The 18,785-nt window shown below is 44.1% G+C and overlaps 1 protein-coding gene across 1 annotated transcript; it reads left to right on the plus strand.

The window, feature by feature from the left end:
• Positions 1-217: 217 nt before the first annotated feature.
• On the plus strand, positions 218-17,585 carry map3k21 (mitogen-activated protein kinase kinase kinase 21). The gene is given in 11 exon segments (XM_029449854.1): positions 218-1,955; positions 11,336-11,516; positions 11,667-11,815; positions 11,987-12,162; positions 13,445-13,685; positions 13,809-13,931; positions 15,503-15,656; positions 15,788-15,882; positions 16,152-16,985; positions 17,086-17,276; positions 17,278-17,585. Coding segments are annotated over 11 exon segments (3,117 nt in total). The 5' UTR covers positions 218-1,162; the 3' UTR covers positions 17,458-17,585.
• Positions 17,586-18,785: the final 1,200 nt, after the last annotated feature.

Genomic DNA, 18,785 nt, shown 5'->3' on the forward strand with positions numbered 1-18,785 from the left:
ATAGTTTCACTTTAACATTACTTTGTTGTTCACATGGTGTGTGTGTGCGTGTGTGTGTGTGTGTGCGTGTGTAAGTGTCCACTATTCCCATAATTTCCCTGAAGGCGCGCTCTCCTCACACATTCCTATAGTAGCTCCTCCCTCCTCCCCCCTACTGCTGCAGCGGTCACGTGTATGTAATCCACCAATCAGAGGGCCCCTCAGCCAGCAGCGAGCGCAGCAGCGGCAGCGTCCCACAGATCCTCCGCACAGCCACTGCTGGTTCCGACTTCATCTGGCAACAACGGCGATGGGGGGGTTGTTTTGATTAAAATTGAAGGATTTTTTTTATCATGTTTTTATTAACGCATTGTTGCGTTGAAGCCCAGGATGTTTTTTGTGCTTTCTGAGTGTTGGTTATTCCTTAACGTCCCCAAAGGAGAAACTAACGTGGGAGTAACCGATCTTAAAGCTGAGAGGAGCAACTTTTCCAACTGCCTTACTAGTCAGTGGAGCTGACTTATGCTAAGCTAACCCGCCAGCCAATGCAGTTGAAATTCCTGTTAAAAGTCCACAAACGAGCAAGCGAACTTTACATGCCGGGATTTATGGACTAGATGAGATTTACTGGCGACTTTGTGAGAGAAACCTGCCCCTCGGAGCCTCGCGGTATCTGGTCGGAGTGGACCGTGCAGGTGCACCTCTTGCGGCACCTGCGAACAGTTGGTAACGTTAGCTCCATCGGTTAGAGAGCTAGCTTTAGCTTGTTCGCGTTAGCATTGAGACTGTTGTGGACCAATGTATCTCTCATGGCAGAGATTATTTAAAACACTTAAGTGTTAGTTTCAAACTTTATAAACTGCTGTTTAACCGTCAACCCCCCCCCCAAAAAAAGTGGTGACATTAGCGTCAACATATTTCGGCTAACCGCTAGCAAGTTGTTGACCCTCGTACACTTTTACCGGAGTGGCGACGTGGATAAGTTGCAGGGTTGTGGACGCTCGCGCTCTCCCACAGGACTTTGGACACGGTTTGATCCTCTGTGCCGGGAATGCCCATCTGTTCTCATCAGCTAGTCTCGTAGATGTGACAGCATGAGGATTTCAAAAAGTTACATTTCATTGTTTTAAAGTTTTGCTCTGAAAGCTCTTGCACCCTATGGTGCCGCTACGGCCACCGAGAAATGGATGTCTCGCAGGCCGCTTTCCCAAACGGTGAAGGGCGGCCGGGCGGCTGTGGGACAGGGGAGCATGCCTGGACAGATTCTCCCACAGCTCGGGCGTGGGCTCACTCTGCCCCGCTGTGCCCGACTCGGTCCCTGTGGACAGCCGCATATGACTACGAGGCAAGCGGCGAGGACGAGCTCAGCCTCAGACAGGGGGACGTGGTGGAGGTGCTGTCCAAAGACGCAGCGATCTCCGGGGACGAGGGCTGGTGGACGGGTAAAATCAACCACCGGGTCGGGATTTTCCCATCAAACTATGTCACCTATCAGCCCGCTATCTACCGTATCCCTACTACGAGTGGGTCCGTGGGGGCACGAGAACAAGTCCCGAGCTCGCCCATCAATATACCCTTCAGTGAACTGGTACTAGAGGAGATTATAGGCGTGGGTGGATTTGGCAAAGTTTACCGGGGCACATGGAAAGATCAGGAGGTCGCCGTGAAGGCGGCTCGGCAAGACCCAGACGAGGACATAGCAGCCACCGCCGGCGGTGTTAAACAAGAAGGGAAACTTTTCTCCATGCTGCAGCACCCCAACATTATTAAACTGGAGGGAGTATGTTTGGAGGAGCCCAACCTGTGCCTGGTCATGGAGTATGCCCGAGGCGGGACACTGAACCGGGCGTTGACCGGAAGGCGCATCCCTCCACACATCCTGGTCAACTGGGCCGTGCAGATTGCACGCGGGATGCTCTACCTACACGAGGAGGCCGTGGTACCCATTATCCATCGGGACCTGAAGTCTAGCAACAGTAAGCAAAGCTTGAAGTGTCTCTGCTTGTGTGTGTTTGAGACGAACATTAAGATGAATAACATAACTTTAGGAGAAAGTCCTCATGGGGAAACATCCACATGTTGCACATACAGCCCATCCTTTTGTAGTTATACTATAACTATTCATATTTAGGTGTTGGTCGTAGTTTTGAGTAATTGTTAATATTAGGTAACTATAACTTGTTCTAAAGCAATTATTTTAAGACAGATCTACTCCAGACATATCCACATGTCAACCTATCACAGATAGTGATTGTGTAATATCATATTAATGACTTGAGGCATTGGAGAGTTGTTTCTCATGCTCGTATGTTAATAGAGAAACATGTTTTTTAAATTACAGCCCAAATTAAAGTGGCTGAAAACTCATATTTCACAACATCACTGGTGCAGTGCTGCCCTTTACTCAGGATGGATTTAAAGAGGTGTAAAAGGTCTCTGTGGGTGTATGAAGTGGTGGGGGATACCATCAAGAGGATGTGAAATAAAGAGTTTGCTCAGCTGGGCTAACCCCCACACCCCCCCCCCCCCCCCTGCATTCACCCCCCTCCTTCTTTAAAAACACACACACACACCTTCCCAGCCCCCTCTCCAATCCAAGCTGAAATGTTGTTCAAATAAAGTCAGTGATTTACCAAACACATAACCAGACACACGCCGTTAACACTGTCAGGCCATGTGCTTGATCAACCAGAGCTAATATCAGAGGTCATAGGGTAAAAAGAAGTCAGACAGAAAACCATCCAAGTTTAATAATAGAGAAAACCATTCGCTTCAGGTTTTTATGTAATGCAGGAACGATTGCTTATTCATCAGGGAACGTCTGCATAGTGTCACAATTGCTGCAGGTGTTTATGTTTATGAGTATTTGTCTCACTCATGTGGTTAGAAGTTCTGTGCTAGTTCCTCCATGGACTGATTGACAACAAGCCAGCAAACTTTAGTTTCCCAGGACTGAATAATGAATGGCCAGGACTCGATGAAAAAAAGAGTCTGAGTCATGTACCCACTGACACAGGCTACCCACTTCATCAGCAGGTGTGTTTATGGGTGTAATATGACCCCCAAACACTATTTCTCCCTTTGTGATCAGAGACTTATCAACCTGGGGCCGTGTGGGGAGCAAACCCTGGTGTACTGATGTCTGTTTATCTCCAGCTGTGAGAGTCGATGTGTGAATGTAGAGATAAAACATGTGAAATGTACACAGACCTGACCCTCCGGGATCACCAGATTAAGACTGAATTTGAAAAAAGATAAAGATTACCTTTCAGTGCTTCACAGTTATAGAGGGTCCAGTGTAGATTCAAACACACACATGCCCAGTAATCATAACATTTATATGCTGCAAACACGAATTCTACACATGGTTATAGTCTCGGTTATTAAACAGCTGAATAACTGTAATTGTAAAAGGGAATTGTGATAAATAAAAACACTCCTGCCAGACCTCATGCCAACAATTTAGAATATATTTGCAATACAAATGTTGACAACAAATCTTTCAAATAATGCATTTTATGTGCATATGAGGCATGAACAGTGTAGACGAGCCCAATCCTAAAAGCAGGCTTATTTAAGATGGCAGATTTGTGTTAATTACAGTATATGGCAGATGGAGAGAAAGGATTTAACTGCCATTTAGACTGTTAAAGCTAATCGGATGTTTGGTGAACATACACAAACAAACTCCCCCGAACAGGCACAGTGCTGCGAACACAAGTCACTGTGTTTGTCCTGCCACTTCACTGTGACATAGAGACAGCATAAGCTTTAAGTAAAGAGGGAGAATTTAAAATTAAGCGTATGAGAGACTATTGTGCTCAGTTTATTGCAGTTCTGCACTCTAGTGAAAGCTGGGAACGTAACATTTTACCTGAAGATTGCAGGCTATTGGAAAAAATATCAGTTTTTCTGAATCCACCAGAGTCCACCGGTACGCTGTTAACCACAAAAAGAAAGACGTTTAATTCTACCAGCACGCGTCCCAGGGTCAGAAGTCTGAACATCTGTAGTCGATATACAGTCTTATCTAAATAAAGAGAGAATGAAAGAAGCTGTATGTGTTTGCTTTCAGCCAGGGCAGTGAGTTCACAAAAGACTCTCCTACACACAAACACACACATGGCACCCTGTGGTGTGTTGGGTTGTTTTCCCAGTAAAAACCTAGAATAAGCTTAAGAGAAGTTGCTGCATCTGCTAGTGAGAGCCTGTTGTCTGTTTATCTTGGCGTCGTGTGTGCGTCGGCCAGTCCAAAAGGATAAAAAGAGTGAGAATTATCTACGCAGGGGGTAGAAATAAATGGACACATTGCAAAATGCAATCTGTTACTTTGTCAATAATTAATGAGCAACATGGCTGTGTGTCGTTTGTATTATTTTTGGTACATATTCTTAAGTAGTTTTTTTCCTGGAGTGAGACACAGACAGGTACATATATACATCTAAACTGCTGCACCTTCACTCAATGACTCGGCCTGCCATTTATCAACTTGCAGTGTACACATGCTCCACACAGACAAACATACAGCTATTTGATCAATGATTAGCCTGTAAAGTAATATGTTGGAAGTCAGCAAGATTTGTCCAATCTCTTTTGTGTTTTTCAACCTAATCTGTAAAATCCCAGCCTGCAGGGAGGAATGTTGCTAATGAGGGATAAAAGCTTAACATACGTCTGCACAATGGACTGGTCAAGCAGCGGTTGCTAGGCTACTGTGGCCAGAAGAATGGCTAGGACTCGGAGGGTCTCAAAGCCCTCGTTTTGTTTTGTTCCGTTCATATTTAATCTCCCAGAGAGCAGCGGTACTCTTTTATTGCCACAAACTGAGGGGGTTTCCCTTCTTACTTCGTTATTTTTCTCCTTACTTACCTCCCTTGCCTTGTTCCTTTCTCCTCCCTCTTGCTCCTTGTTATTAAGTCTACTTTTTTTTGGCCAACGCCATTTTCAAACTTTAAATAATGGACTTTTTAATTTTTTTATATATGAATCAAACCAGCAAATAATTGATCCTGCCAACACGTGTTGTTTGTGTAGCTGCAGCCTGGTAGCATATGCCTGTGTGCCATAGAGCTCATCCTAAAACGACTGTTAATAATACTGTTGTGTTTTTATATTGACATATTAACATAAGTATTGACCATATTGGTTTGTTCTTAGTTAACTAGCATTTGCTATTCCTGGAGAGTGGCTCCATGTCAGGCAGACGTCACTGCTCAAAGTTGTGCTTCCATATTTACAACGCTTTGCCAATTTGACAAGCTGACAGAAATAAACTGCACTTGCAATGTTCATTGTCAGGAATATGTTCCCTGAATACAAAAGCATGTCAGCAGAGTCCTATGGTGTGGATTCATAACATTACATTATGCATTATGATAACACGCTTTCAGGGAATTTGTTGTTTATCCTAGTCATATTCATTACATCCTTTCATTGAGCCTTCCTCCTTTCACATCTTACGACTTTGACTTAAACGCTCTCCCTCAGGTTGGGAGGGAAGTTGTTATAGCGCGGTAGATAAGAGCAAGAAATCCCACTGAAACCTGGCCCTGAGCCAGCACGCATAACACACGTTAACTTTGTACTTTCACATCTTTGTGCAAGGGATAGTATGCCAGGAATGTGTGCTTGAATGCCACTGAAACTGATGGAGTTCAGTTAGGAGCGTGTGCAGCAGCATTGTCCCATCAATCTTAGCTATTGTTAGACTTCATCACGCTGTATCGGTGTTCCCCTCCCTCTACCCCGTGTCTTTATTCACTTGCCCATCATTTGGTAGATCTGTATGGCAACAGCATATAAAAGGGTTTCATTTTATGTTCAGTGCAATGAAATTGGTACAAATATATTTTGTATAATCGTGGAGAGAACATCAGTTCAGTTTCAAGTCATAGACAAGTGTACCTGTTAATTCCATCAATATATGTGTAGCACACTCAAATATAAATAGGAAGGTTGTGATGATTCATAGTCTTCTCAGCCAATCCACATTAACCACTTATCGTCTCATGGCTTTTAAGCAACAGCCCTGATCATTATTGACCGATGATGAGAAACTAGCAAACTAATACTGCCGTGGCAAAGGACTGATGCGCTTACTATATGTTTCCTTTGGACAAAAGCATCTGCTGAATGTAATGACTATATCCCTATAATGAGAACAAGATAGCTGCTGCTCACACACACACACACACACACACACACACACACACACACACACACACACACACACACACACACACACACACACAGAGAGAGGTTGCCGATTTGAAAGATTCTAACATATCACCCAACCCTAGCACCTATCACACATTTTCTGTTCTGATACCCACATTTAGAGAATAGACAGACACAGATTACCAGTTCAATACCACTGCTAGCTAATTTGCATGCATCTTCCATGTAATTTGCAGCGGATAGACAGGCCCGCTGCTGTGGGTGGACAGGCATGTTGGGTATGATAATACTAAACAGACTGATAGATTTGGGTTGCCCTGTTTTTCATTACCGGGGGATTTTTCCTCCTGTCATTTTAATTTTGTCTTGTTTTACTGCTGTAATGCGTAGAATCTAAAAGAGGAAACGTTACCAAAGCTTGACTAGGTGTTGCAGGGCAACTTTTCTCAGGCTTTCCACAATTACCCCTGGTGACACGCAGACAGTTACTGCCTGTCTTTTCTTTGACAAGAGAATGGGCAGAGGGGAGAGAGGAGGAGTGGAGATGCTTTCACTGTGTTTTTTATGACCTCTCCCTGACTGCACCTATTGTTGCAGGGCAGGGTGAAAAGGAAAAGGGCCCACAGCTGAGAAGAGCTGCCTTCCAAATCAACCAATCCCCTCCGTAGCTCCCGAGCACATTGAGAGATGCTAATACAGCAAAGGGTCCTGGCTCTACACCTTTTAACATTTGTCATGTTTTAATTAGCCTAGTTATGGGTCAAGCTTAAACAGACAAAAACTAGGAGAGGAAGAGGACAGACAAAGAGTAAGTGGCCCGGAGAGACGTGACTATGATAGATGGATTCAGCCAGCCATTAGCCCTGATCCTTTTCCCATCAACCAGAATGCCTGGGGGCACTCTCATTTCAACCGGGAGAGACAGACCAGTCGGGGAATGTTTAGCAGCCTTGTTTCTGCTTACTACAGGAAGCCCTCTTACTCTCATGCTTAGTCTGTTGGCACAGTTAAGAAAATACTGCCACGTCAAGTTAGGAGGATGCACTCAGAACTGCTGCGTCAATGCTTAGTTATACCACAGGAAATACTGTAGGTATGGATTTAGCTAAATTCTTCAATACAGGAAAGTACTTAACACACACATTAAAAACACATACTGAAAATGGGCAGTGTCTTCCAAAACCTTCTAAAACTGGCTTTTACTTTTTTAGCAAGTGGAATTTCAACTGCTACCGAGTTGCAGAGTTAAACTGGAGGTATGTTTTAGTTTGTTGAAGAAAGAAGACATGGCCATGTTTGCCTAAAAAGAGTATTCTTTTTCTTTTTTACCTCGAGGGGGAGAAGGCAATGGGAAGAAGCGTGGGACCTGCTTTGAAGGCAGCAGCTCAGCTTCTGATCTTCCCACTGTTCCACCATGAAAGATGGGTCTGCCTGAAGATCCACTGTTGGAACGGGGAATTAAACGGGGGTTGGTCTGAGGGTGGGGTCTGCCTCGGAGGCATATCCATCTCCAGTTGCTTTGCGGTGGAATTAGAGCATCTGATCCATTTACACCAAACAGGTTTCACTATCACCTGTAGCTCATGCAGCTGGCAAAACTATTAATCCAACAATGATGAGTATATGATTGTAGGCTACAAACAGCTACACTTAATGATGTAAATGACAGTTTACTGTAAACAGAGAACTTATAGCACCATCATTAGCCCTTTTCTAAGTACTTGTATCCTTTTCCCCATTTAGTATCCTGGCTTGCTAGAGAAGAACAGATGTTAAGATTTTTCATGAATAGACAAGTTGGGTCTACTCAAGGATGTCAGTGCATCTATGCATTTGCCATAACTTCTGGCTATAGTTACTGGCATGTAACCGTGTGAGAGTGCAGTTCTTGGCCTAGGCTATATTTAGACAAGATTAAAATGATTAGATGCACAACTAATAATTAGGTTACCATGTCCCACCCCCACTTGCTTAACATGTACTCTCCAGACAGGCCTTAAATTGTCTGTGGGAGCAAAACAATACTCTGAGTGTGTGCATTAGACGTAGTTCAAGTGTTTTGGTTACAGAAGTAAAATGTAACAATGGTCTGAAACCAGTGAGATGTTTTAAAGATTTCCATAAAACACAAATATTATATGTAGCATGCAGCTCTTTCCTGTATTACAAGGCCTCTCGTTGAAAACCTGCTGAGATTAACCTTCCTTTGAAAATTGGAATAAGGTGAAGAGGTCATGGGAGTTGGACTTCAAAGTTGGCTGGAGGGCAGCCATTATTCAGTGTATCTTAACTTAGCGTCTTCCTTCCCCACAAACCTAATTCTCCAGATTAGTCTTTATGTTATTACATAAAGTATTATCTCATGATTAGTTAAATGAGACTGGTCAAATACAATTGTATTATATTGCTCATTATTCACAACATTAATAAATAAATAGTGATTCAGTGCTGTAATGTATATGTTCCCTTCAGTTTTTTGTAGTTTGTTGAGCTGTAGAAGGACCATACACTAAATGTGTCTAAATTTGAAGAAATTCCCTCAAGGTGTTCTTAAGATACCGTGTTCACGAGGATGATTGGTCGCATGGACTGACAACCTGAACAACTAGTGAAAGACTAAGTGGCGTGGACCAAGGCTTTAGTCTAAGGCCGTGTGTTTTTTTTTATAAACAACGATTAATTGTGATAATTTATTTAATTTTAATAGCCATTTATTTCACACTTTGACAAAAGTACAGAGCCAAAGCAGTGGCTTTGTAGTCATAGGTCGTGTAGTCATAGGTCTTTTACCAGAAATTTCTAGAGGGCTGACACTGAAGTATCATGGCACGACAATGATATTCTATCGGCCAATCAACACAGACGGGGTTGCACCAAATCCACTGTTCTAGGTTGTGTAACCAACCTATCATAAGTCATTATAAACCCACAGAGCCTGCTGGGAGGAATCTATGGAATCACTGAGAGAGGAATTGACAACAGGAAGTAGGAGTATATCATTGGTCTAGTGAAACCTGTTTGTAATGGAGTTCCTATTGTTGCAGCCTGGGTAGAGGATCCCCTCCGTGCCCTAGGCTAGTAATGGCACCAACACCCCTTTTACTATTGGAGACCCATAGCAGTCACACTACGGTACAAATACAGCTTGAAATCATTTCACCCTCTGAAACGTGCGTCTTCAATGTGTCTAAAGACAATTGATAGGAAGTAATTCCATCAGTAGACATTATCAATGCATGTGTTTCCTGTGTTCATCGGGATAGTTGAAGTAAAATGGTTAAGATAGCAAAATATTATAAATATGAAGAAATATACATTAATGTTACACTCCAGTATATGATATTAAATGTCAAACAGAAGAGTGTACATAATCTTGTTGTGGTGAGGGGATTATAAACGTGTAGTCGGGTCTTTGACTATGTCGTCTGACTAGATGGATGTGAACCACGAGAGGAATGTTATGTTGGGTCGGTCCAGACCTGCTCTTTAGGAAAAGTGTCTTGAGATAACTTTAGTTTTGATCTGGACCTATATAAAGACAAATTGACTGGACTTGTGTTGTATCTTGGGCTGCAAATAATCATTTGGATTATCGGTTAATCGGCGTTCGATGGCCGATACTTGTGTGTGCCTCTAGAGCTTGATGCATCTGTCTCAAGGTCTCTGACCTGCTCCATCTGTTCTTGAATTCAACAGCTCTCCTCCTTTCTGCCCCTCCTACACCTTTCAGTCGATCTGTTCCAGTCTTGACACATTTGTTGTGTAATTAATCACAATATATTCTTAACTGGGATTGAAGAAGTGTACTGTGGGTAAACCAACTGGGTCTCAGATGGTTAAAAGAAGTACATAAGTATAGGTGCATGTTTTGTGCATGTCTGTAATTGGAGGTTTGTGTGTGCGTTTGGCAGGTTTTAGTTTGGTACTGCTGTGGAGGAGGAAGTCCAAGGTCAGTGAGTGATAATAGAGTACACACTGTGCAGCTACTTCATTTAGGTATTACGTGTGCAAACACACATCACAGAGCCTCTGTTGAAAGCTGTTAACAAATAGCCTTTAAACTGATAAAAGTGTACCTTGTGATACAGTAGGTGAAGAAAACTCAAATGCCTTGAAGTGTTAACCAACATTTCCGCTGTGTATCTTTATCACTGTGCCCTTTTTTCCCATGGGAATATTACCACAGTGTTTGTTTTAACCCCAACACCTAGTTCGACTCTAGTTTTAGTTTCTCTGCTGCTGCCTAACACCGCTGATGAGGCGTTCAAATCGACGTGCAGGGTTAGGCATGTAAATAATGAAATGGGACAGTTTGTAATGTGAGGAGATCTTGGCAGAGGAGAAAACAAATGTTGAAAATAATACCAAGAGGATCAGAAAAGATCAAAGCGTCTGTTCGGGCTGTTGAGACATCACTTCATGGAAAGGCTGCTTCTCGTTGTCAAAGAGATAACAAGGATATTTGGCAGTTGATGCTCCAGCACACAGAGAAGGTTTATTCCTGTTGAAATGAAACATTGGACAAATGTTGCCACTCCCCAGCTGTCACATGGTCGACGGTGGCACAGGTTCAAAAAGCTTTAATGCTCTCGATTCATTTCGAAGAGGCTTTATCGGCATGACCTATTAAAACACAGTATGGCCAAAGCTTCTGTGTGTGTTCATGATGTACACCCGTTTACATAAGAACATATAGGGGGTTTTGACACAATGAGAGGAACACTAATATTAAATGGGTAAATAAAACTTGATTTTGCACGTCAGTGGGTTGTTCACTGTGGCAAGGCTCTCAGTCCAGGTGTAGTGTTACAGGCAGGTTAGGAGGGCTCCGGCTGTCTTTAATGTGTTAAACAGTTTTAGGACCCGAGGACAGGTGCTTTGTGGCGCTGTCAACCTTCTGTTACTACAGTAATAAACGACCTGCATACCTCTGTTGGCCCTGTTGAATATCGACTATCATCTCCTCACCTGCACGGACATCTTTCTCTCTGTCCAACACTCTTTGTATCTGCTTTTCTCTTTCATCTGTCACTTTCATCCCAATCCTGTCTTTCCACTTTTCCCTTTCTCATCACTCATTGCTTGTTATGCCCTCATGTATCTTTCTTTTTTTTAAACTTTCCTTTCTGCATTCATCCCACTCCCGGCCTCTCTCTAATGTATCCCCCTCTTTTTTCAGTTTTATTACTTGAAACGATTGAGAATGATGACATCGGGAGGAAGACCTTGAAGATCACAGATTTCGGACTGGCCAGGGAGTGGCACAAAACCACAAAAATGTCAGCCGCCGGCACCTACTCCTGGATGGCCCCCGAGGTCATCAAGTCATCTCTCTTCTCCAAAGGCAGTGACGTCTGGAGGTATGACAAATAATAAAATATCTATTCTTACTCATTGTCTTGACATTTTGCTCAGTTCTTTGTTACAGTCCCCCCCCCCCCCCCCCCCCTCTCTCCTTTGCTTTCCTATTGCTTCCTTTTTAATTTCTTTGTTTGTGCGTCTCACACCAGCTATGGCGTCTTGCTGTGGGAGCTGTTGACAGGGGAGGTGCCGTATCGTGGGATAGACGGCCTGGCTGTTGCTTACGGTGTGGCAGTCAATAAGTTAACTCTACCAATCCCCTCCACTTGCCCCGAACCCTTCGCCAAACTCATGGAAGGTAAATACATAATAATGCTGCATGATGTAGGAGAGCGTGTCCTGAACAAGTATCATCCATTCCAGTGTGATAGCAGAGTTTCCATTACACATGTTTCATAGATTTCTTATTTTGTTATTATCAAAGTTTTGATTGTTTGTTCAATCTCTACATTTCAATGTGTGTGTCCAGAGTGTTGGGACCAGGACCCCCACGTGCGTCCCTCCTTCTCCTGCATCCTGGAGCAGCTGTCGGCCATCGAGGAGGCGGTGATGGCCACCATGCCCCAGGATTCCTTCCACAGCATGCAGGACGACTGGCGTGTGGAGATCCAGGAGATGTTTGATGAGCTCAGGACCAAAGAGAAGGTAGAGTGATGAAACCTGACATACAGTATATGTAACAGACTTCTATCTTTCTTGTACTGTTCTCCGCTCTTGTATTTGTCCTGATGATACATGTCGACTAATCTATTAGTAAGATTTGTTCTACTCTTGCAGAGTCTCTTGGGACTTTTCTTTTTACGGACTAAAAGGCTTATAATTGGTTACTTTCAGTGGAAAAGCTAATCGCACGTTTAACAAAACAAGTGATTAATGCAGAGGTGCTTTGGCGTACTTCCCCTTGTTAAGACCTTAATCTGCTTCCTGTATAAATCTCCCATCGCTGGATTAAAGAGAGGGGTTAATTAGTGTTTGTAGAAACAGCAGGATCAGCACACAGCTGGGTCAACGGATGGTGAACTGAATGACACGCACACTAAAAACTAAAAACGGTGTTGTTTTTTGTTTTAAAAGACATATTTTGTGCCTTTTTATACATAATATAAATACATAATTTGCATCTTCTTTGTATTATATGTTGACGTTTGCTCGGTATGTAAAGCTTCCATGAATCAAGAGAAGAAATAAATAAGCTTTGAGCGTTATCTAACATTTTCCCATCGCAAGTTTCAGAAGATTTCTTGTGGAATGAACCACTACATCAGCAGATTTCCTGTAAACGTCACACAATAATCTGTGTCTAGGTGGGTGGCTGAAGTGGCTTGACTGTAAAGCTGCTTTATGGAAGTCATCCAGTAAGGATTATTATTACTCAGCTCAGAGCAATTAAAGAGAAAATGGAGGGAATGAAGAAAGAGTAAGCCATGGGAGGAGACAAGACTGGTTTGCTTTGTAACACGGCCTGAAACAGCAGGCAGTAATCTCCCGAAAACAACTTGTTATAGAGGGAGTTACACTCCGGCCTGTTTATGTCTGCAAGAGCTTTTATATATGTATAAATGCACACACACACACAGTTTATTAGCGCACATATAAAACAGAAACATGACTGTAAAAGTACCTCACAGTTTAATAATAATCCAAATAGGATGTGACTTTTTAAAACCTGCCGCCTACATTACCCACAATGCAACTTTCCGATAGTTTGCTCAGAGATTTAATGTACCTTAGTTGTAACCTTCACCGGAGCTGAAGATGGTCACACCGTCTAACCTCTTCCTCTGCTTGGCTAATATTTTAAATTCCAGATAAGACAAACTCATGCACGTCATGTGTCGTCAGTATGTCGGTGTTGCCACGAGGTTATGACAGCAGAAGTCTTGTCTGCCTATTTAACCATTCGTATCTTGATACCTGGTTCTTCCAGGAGCTACGTTCCAGAGAAGAGGAGCTGACGCGGTCCGCCCTCCAGCAGAAGTCTCAGGAGGAGCTGCTGAAGCGACGGGAGCAGCAGCTGGCAGAGCGGGAGATCAACGTGCTGGAGAGAGAGCTCAACATCATCATCTTCCAGCTCAACAAAGATAAGCCCAACGTGAAGAAGAGGAAAGGCAAATTCAAACGTTCCCGCCTCAAACTGAAGGATGGAAACCGCATCAGCCTGCCCTCAGGTGAGTGAACATGTACAAAAGTGTAAAGAGTTTGTGTGCTTTGTGCCAGTGGTGCAACATTTGGATGTTGGTGTGAGAGTGTAATGACCGTATGTGAACGTATGTGAACGTTGCATTCTGCAGACTTCCAGCATAAGATCACCGTGCAGGCGTCTCCCTCCATGGACAAGAGACGAAGCCTTCATAGCACCAGCTCCTCGCCTCCCAGCAGTCCAACACTCATCCCCCGGCTACGAGCCATTCAGCGTAAGTTCTGTTTGTTTGCTCCCCACGTTTTCCTTAGTGGGACGTCTGATCGTCTCCTCCACATCTGTGTAAGTGTTGGCTCGGTCTGGATTAAGTTCGATCAGATTAGTTTGAAAAGGTACAACTGTTCTGAAGAAATCAACTCTCTGAGACTTTCATGGGAACTGGGAACATGGGAACAGTGTCACAATGGCCAGAGCCGCGTGAACAAAAGCTCCGGAGACGCAAGCAGCCAGCCAGTTGTTTGAACAGTTTGATGATGTTGTTCGTCACGCACCAGCGCTTTTGTAATAACTGGAACAAATTCCTCTTGAGCATTTATGGTGGATGCTGATATTCAGCTAGAGGGCGCAGATAGTTGCTCACTCACTGTATTTGTTGTGATTAGCCCGAATGGAGATCATTGATATGAATTAAAATTCAGTAAAATGGTCAAAGAAAGCAAATATTTACACTTATATATATATATTTACACTTACTACCAATAAAACGCCCTCAGATGTTCTGGAAACATACTGATGCATGTAGGGTATGCAACGTGCACATGTACACATGTACAGTTTCAATTATACTTTATGCTTCCATTCAACGACCTGTATTACATGTTCTGTTTCACAGCACATTTAATGACAGACTCTTAGTTTACGCTCACACACTGTCATAATGTTGGATGTAACATGTACGTTTCCCTCCTCAGTGACGTCCCACATGCAGAGGGACAGTTTGTATGTTTACCAACAGGATGTTGATCTGACCAGCGAGCTCACAACTTCCTGTGGGCTCAGGAGGAAAGGCAAGCAATTGGCTACTCACATGCAGCGTGTGTGCGTGTGGCTAACAGCGCCAAGCGCTGCATGTGATGTTTGGCTAACTTTGACAATTGAAGGGGTTAGAGGCCTAACAGCTTTCCATCGATGGTACGCGTTGATTAACAAGGTGTTCCTGATGTGGACTGTAATGAAACTTTGCTGCTGGTTAAACGTGTTTCCCAGGTAATCTCTCGTAAGTAACAATGATGAGCTTTGTGCCACAGACCTCGGCCAGTCTGCTGCTCACATTTGAATCATCATTATGTGGTTTGAATTAAATAATTGGAGCTTTTAAAAAGATGCTGGTAGTGTTCATAAACACGTTGTCTTAGTTAATGGCCCGAGTCTGTTGCCCTGACATCTTTGGTGAATCCTCCTTTCCTTCACACCTTCACACCTTCACACCTTCACACCTTCACGATGACTAACCCACAACTATGAGAACCTTTCTCAACAACTATTTGGGTTTTTTTGGTTTCTGCTTTTTTGGCTTTTTGATTTTAAATTTGCATAAATTAATATACATTGGTGCTGAATCAAAATCAGTTATTAAAATAATTAAAGGCTTAGGTTCAGTGTAGAATGGGAGAGATCGAGTTATTCTTTGGTTATTTAGGCTTTTTAAGTGCTATTTGACAACATCGTTGGAGAGAGAGAACAAGTCTCATCACATTTCCTGTCAGAGCTGTGGTCTCTCTGACAACATTCTCCTGTTGTTGTTGTTTGAGTCGGTTGTAACGCTCGTTGTCGCTCTGTTAACAGTAACTCAAGATGAGAGCAACCGTACATGGGGTCGCAGCACCCCCTTCAGGCCAGAGGACTTCGATGAAGATGTGAAAAAGGGAATCAAGAAGAAAGGAAGAACCTGGGGCCCAAGTTCAGTGCAGAGCAAAGAAAGGCCTGCTGCTGCTGAGAGGTAGAGTGTATGCACACACACACACACACACACACACACACACACACACACACACACACACACACAAATATCACCACTACACAAGTGGAAATAGTTTGTATTTGATGTTTTCTGGTCTGCTTCGTCTTCAGAGTGCGTCCTCTGTCAGACGGCAGTAACCCCTGGTCCACCAGCCTGGTCAAGTCCCAGAAGTCTGTCCCCCTCGCTGCCCTGTTTGCTGAACAAGGTGAGCGGAAAGTCCATCGTGATGATGTGCATTTTAAAGATGCATAAATATCTTTTCTATTTGTTTGATATTTCAGTAATGTTTGTCTTTTGACTTTTTAACTAATTGTTTTGCTGAACAGGTTTTTAAATGTTTTATTTTTGAGTGCTTGTTTACTTGTAAGATGAAATGCACGTAATATACCTGTGGAAGTGGACACGGATGTCCTTTGAATAAGGGGGCTTATTTTGGAGGATGTTTTAAATGTATTTCCACTTCTGTGTTTTCAGCGGGGGGCGGGAAAGACGAGGCGTTCTCCCAGGAATGTCCTGACAGCAGCTCCAAGCCAAAGCAGCTCAAGTTCCCCAACCAGGTGTACATCGATCTACCTCTGTGGCGGGACGAGCAGCAGCCTCAGAGCCCCGGTGGGCATTGTGGGTCGGGAGATGCCGGGGTCGGGGCCGCAGGTCAGGGTGGCCCACCAGAGACCACAGACGACCCCTACACCACTACATCCACCTCGTCCACCTCCACCACCCCGCAGCTCACCCCCACCAACAGCCTGAAGCGGACGTCGACTCGCCGCAAGACTGACTCCGTGCTGTACGGCTGCGGCTCGTTGCTGGCTTCAGTTGTGCTCGGTTATGACATTAGGGAGGCTCTCAAAACCTCAGCTCCTGGGGAAGATTGCGAGCCCCAGCGTGAGGAGAAGGAGAAGAAGAAGAAGGAAGGCCTGTTTCAGCGCGCGACACGGTTCCGCCGCAGCACCTCACCACCAAGCGGTCGCCCCCGCAAAGACGAGGCGTTGTCAAACCACACCGCCACCCAACCTGTTAATCTCATCTCCATGTCAGCCATTATGGAATGTAACTCCACCAAGTGTCTCACACAGTCACAGGAGGCGGCTGTGTCAAAGTCGAGCCCTGGGAAGGTTGAGCTTGAGGCTGCCAATCATCACACAGAGTCCTCCAGACCCAGCCCAGCCGTTTCTACAGAAGGCCAGAGCAACAGGACCGCAGCTAACACACCGACACCAGTGCAAACCAAAAGCCAGCCACCAGAGCAGAGCAACCACAACACAGGAACACGTCTACGGAGAAAGAAATACGGCACCAACCACAATAGTGAGTAACAAAAACCAGGGGAAGTGGAAATAAACATGTATATACAGTTTTGAAAAAAATATTTACGCTTCAAAATTGTATCTCCCCCGTCTGTTTCCAGCCAATGGCCCTCCCTCTCTGCTTCCTCCAGCCTCGCAGAAGAAGCAGGACAAAGGGAAGGATGGCGTGTCAGAGAAGCCCTCTAAAGGAGAGGCCTTCTCCAGACCACGGCCAGTGTCCTTCCGCGCCAAACCCCACACCTGGGCCCTGCTGCGAGGACGCAACAAGAGCTACTCCCTGGGCCACTACTCCTGGAGAGAAGACGGCACAGAACCTAAGCGTGGTGCTGTCCTCAGATGTGGGGATGGGCTGCTCCCTGCTGGACATGGACACGGAGGGCCAGAAACGAGACTGCACTGTGCCGCTCTGCCGCATTCAGAGTTCTCCGGGACGGCCCTCCGTCTTCGAGCTGGAAAAGGAGTTCCTCTCTTAGGAGCTATGAACAGCGATCTGCTGTGGTCACAGTTCATCCCACACAACCTGGAGTGTTTCAGAACATTCAGACACAATCTTTGGCCTAAAACTCCTGGAGGGTTTAGAACCAGGCTGCCTTTTTTTTTTCCTCCATTTTTTTTTTTACATTTCTAACATAGAACCCAACTTTGTCTTGAAGACCGTCTTCTAGTTCTAGAACATAGTGATGTCCTTGTTCTAGAGCGAGTCTGAGGCTGTGTCCGAGATCATTTAGTCTTCCACGATATAAACACTCTCACATTGGACATAAGTCTTTAGTATTACTCTTTATAAAGCACCACCCGATGTCAATCTCTCTGTGTCTCAGGATCATTTCAATATGTGTCATTAGGAGAAGAAACCCACCCAACGCTCGCTCATCACCGATGCAGAAGGTTAAAACTAAATGAAATAATCGTTTATGATAGTATTAACAATTATATCATAAATGCAAATAAAATAGTTTGAAGAACTTAAATCAAATAAAGAAAAAAACAACAATTAAAACATAATGTACTGTTCACGATGCATTGTGGGATACTTCCAGCTATACAAAACGGTGAACTCACCACGTAGCGAGTGATTTCGGACGCAGCCAGAGACTTGGAGAAGACATGTGCGCACCCTCGGTCTAACGCATCTCATCCTAGAACACACACAGTTGTGAAGCCTGAGCAGAACTGTGAAGCCGCTCTGGTCCCTCGGTGCTCCACCTCCTGTTCGCTCATCTCTCTCCCTTTTGTTACCTTCTTCCTCTCGTTCTGTCGGTGCAGCTAAACGTTGACCGCTGCTGCAGCTTTCGCAACACAATACCCTCACCTTTTTATTTATATATATATTTTTATAGGTAATTTAATATGAAGAGACTTGACCTTACCTTAGCAACCAGCAGGACATACATTCCACGTTGTGCGATCACGCTTCTAGATCTTTTGACTTGAGAATCATGTACCCTTAAAATGTTGAACAAAAAAAAAAAAATCGTAATGCCTTGTTTGTAAATATTTCTTTTTATCCCGTTCTCAGCCTGATGCTGGCCGTTGTTTTGTATTGCATCTGTGCTGTTTTTAAAGTCAGCGATGCTGCAGTACCGTTTGTGTTCTAGGGACAGCTGACATACTGGATCGTAGCAGGGACGCGAGTATGTTCTCCTCCCAGAATGCCGTGAAGATTTTAGAGATTGCAGGTAGAAAAACACTGGAAGTCCTACAAAGCAAGACCAGCGTGGTCATGTGATGTCAATTTTCTATTTATAGAAGAAGTTTTTGTTTTTGTTTTGATAATATTTCCTGTACTCGGCACACTGCA

The sequence above is a fragment of the Cottoperca gobio genome, chromosome 15 (genome assembly GCF_900634415.1).
Source record: "Cottoperca gobio chromosome 15, fCotGob3.1, whole genome shotgun sequence".
Lineage (NCBI taxonomy): Eukaryota > Metazoa > Chordata > Actinopteri > Perciformes > Bovichtidae > Cottoperca > Cottoperca gobio.